The 1,171-nt window shown below is 40.3% G+C and overlaps 1 protein-coding gene across 1 annotated transcript in view; it reads right to left on the bottom strand.

The window, feature by feature from the left end:
* afg2a (AFG2 AAA ATPase homolog A) overlaps window positions 1-1,171 on the bottom strand; it is a gene marked incomplete at its 3' end in the record, with an annotated part of 12,871 nt that overhangs the window by 3,558 nt on the left and 8,142 nt on the right. Inside the window, 2 exon segments of the mRNA XM_014020276.1 lie at window positions 671-824; window positions 920-1,021. Coding sequence (XP_013875730.1) covers window positions 671-824; window positions 920-1,021 — 256 coding nt within the window.

Genomic DNA, 1,171 nt, shown 5'->3' with positions numbered 1-1,171 from the left:
CTATATAGGTATTAGGGTGCAACGATACAGGAAATTCACGGTTCGGTTTGGTTCGATACTTTAGTCTCACGGTTCGATATTTTTTCAATACAAAAAAGAGAAATTTCCACGCCCCTTTTACCTTGTAATTTATTTACGTTAATTATGAACATTTGTTTAACCTTAAAAGTACAGTTTTTTAACAAGTATGGTAGCAAAAAGGTAGCTAAAAGCTAAAGGTAACAAAAAGCTAAAATATAAAAGTATCAAAAAGTTTGTTAGGCACTAAAACTAATAAATGGCTAGCTAATAAAACATAATAGCAAACATGTAGCTAAAAGTAGTAAAAAGCCAACTTAAAAGATAAAGCAAAAAGGCTAATCAAAGTGTCAAAGAAAAGCAAAAGATAATTCCTGAAGTAGATTTTAAAGAGACGTTTTTCATGGAATAGAAGTGATCTCAAAGTGTTTACATGGTAAAATAATATTTGTACAAAGTTTTAAACATGAAAAGTTTAMTAAAATAACAAAAAACAAATATAAAAGCACCCGCGCCCTGAATGACACAAATACTGATGGTTGAAATCAACAAAAGTGCTCTGGGTTTTAACATTAGATTTGAAATATGAGGAGGCAGTTTGAGACACCTGTTTTTTTTCAAAGCCTGTGTATTTGTGACACCTTCGACTCACCTGCTTCTTTACAAACAGCTGCGAGGTCGGCTCCCACGTACCCGTGAGCCACGTCTGCCAGCTGCGTCAGCTCCTCCTTGGTGGCGCTGCACGGTACGAAGGTCAGCTGCTTCTGCAGAATATCTGCCCGCTCCGCAGCGCCGGGAACCCCCACCTGCCCGCAGGAAGCCAGAGGGACACAACAGCACAGATGACCAACGTTTGTCCACATCAGCACCAGAACGAGCCGCGCTGACCGGTGGGACGCACCTCCAGCTCCTTGTCGAAGCGTCCCGGTCTGCGCAGGGCAGGGTCCAGGGCCTGGGGTCTGTTTGTAGCCCCCAGGACTAAGAGCTGGCCTGAGTGGCCCTCCTGGAAACACAAAACAATCTGTTAAGTGAAATAATAAAAGTGAAAATGTCAACTTTTCTTTAAAATACTTCAAGTAAAACTGTTCCTGATTCAGATTATTGAAGTAAAAACATAATACCATAAATCAGATTTTATTTAACAGAGGACCGT

This window comes from Austrofundulus limnaeus, unplaced genomic scaffold, assembly GCF_001266775.1.
Source record: "Austrofundulus limnaeus strain Quisiro unplaced genomic scaffold, Austrofundulus_limnaeus-1.0 Scaffold246, whole genome shotgun sequence".
Taxonomy (NCBI): domain Eukaryota; kingdom Metazoa; phylum Chordata; class Actinopteri; order Cyprinodontiformes; family Rivulidae; genus Austrofundulus; species Austrofundulus limnaeus.
The sequence above is the reverse complement of the archived record's forward strand: the minus strand, read 5'-3'. Positions and strand labels throughout refer to the sequence as shown.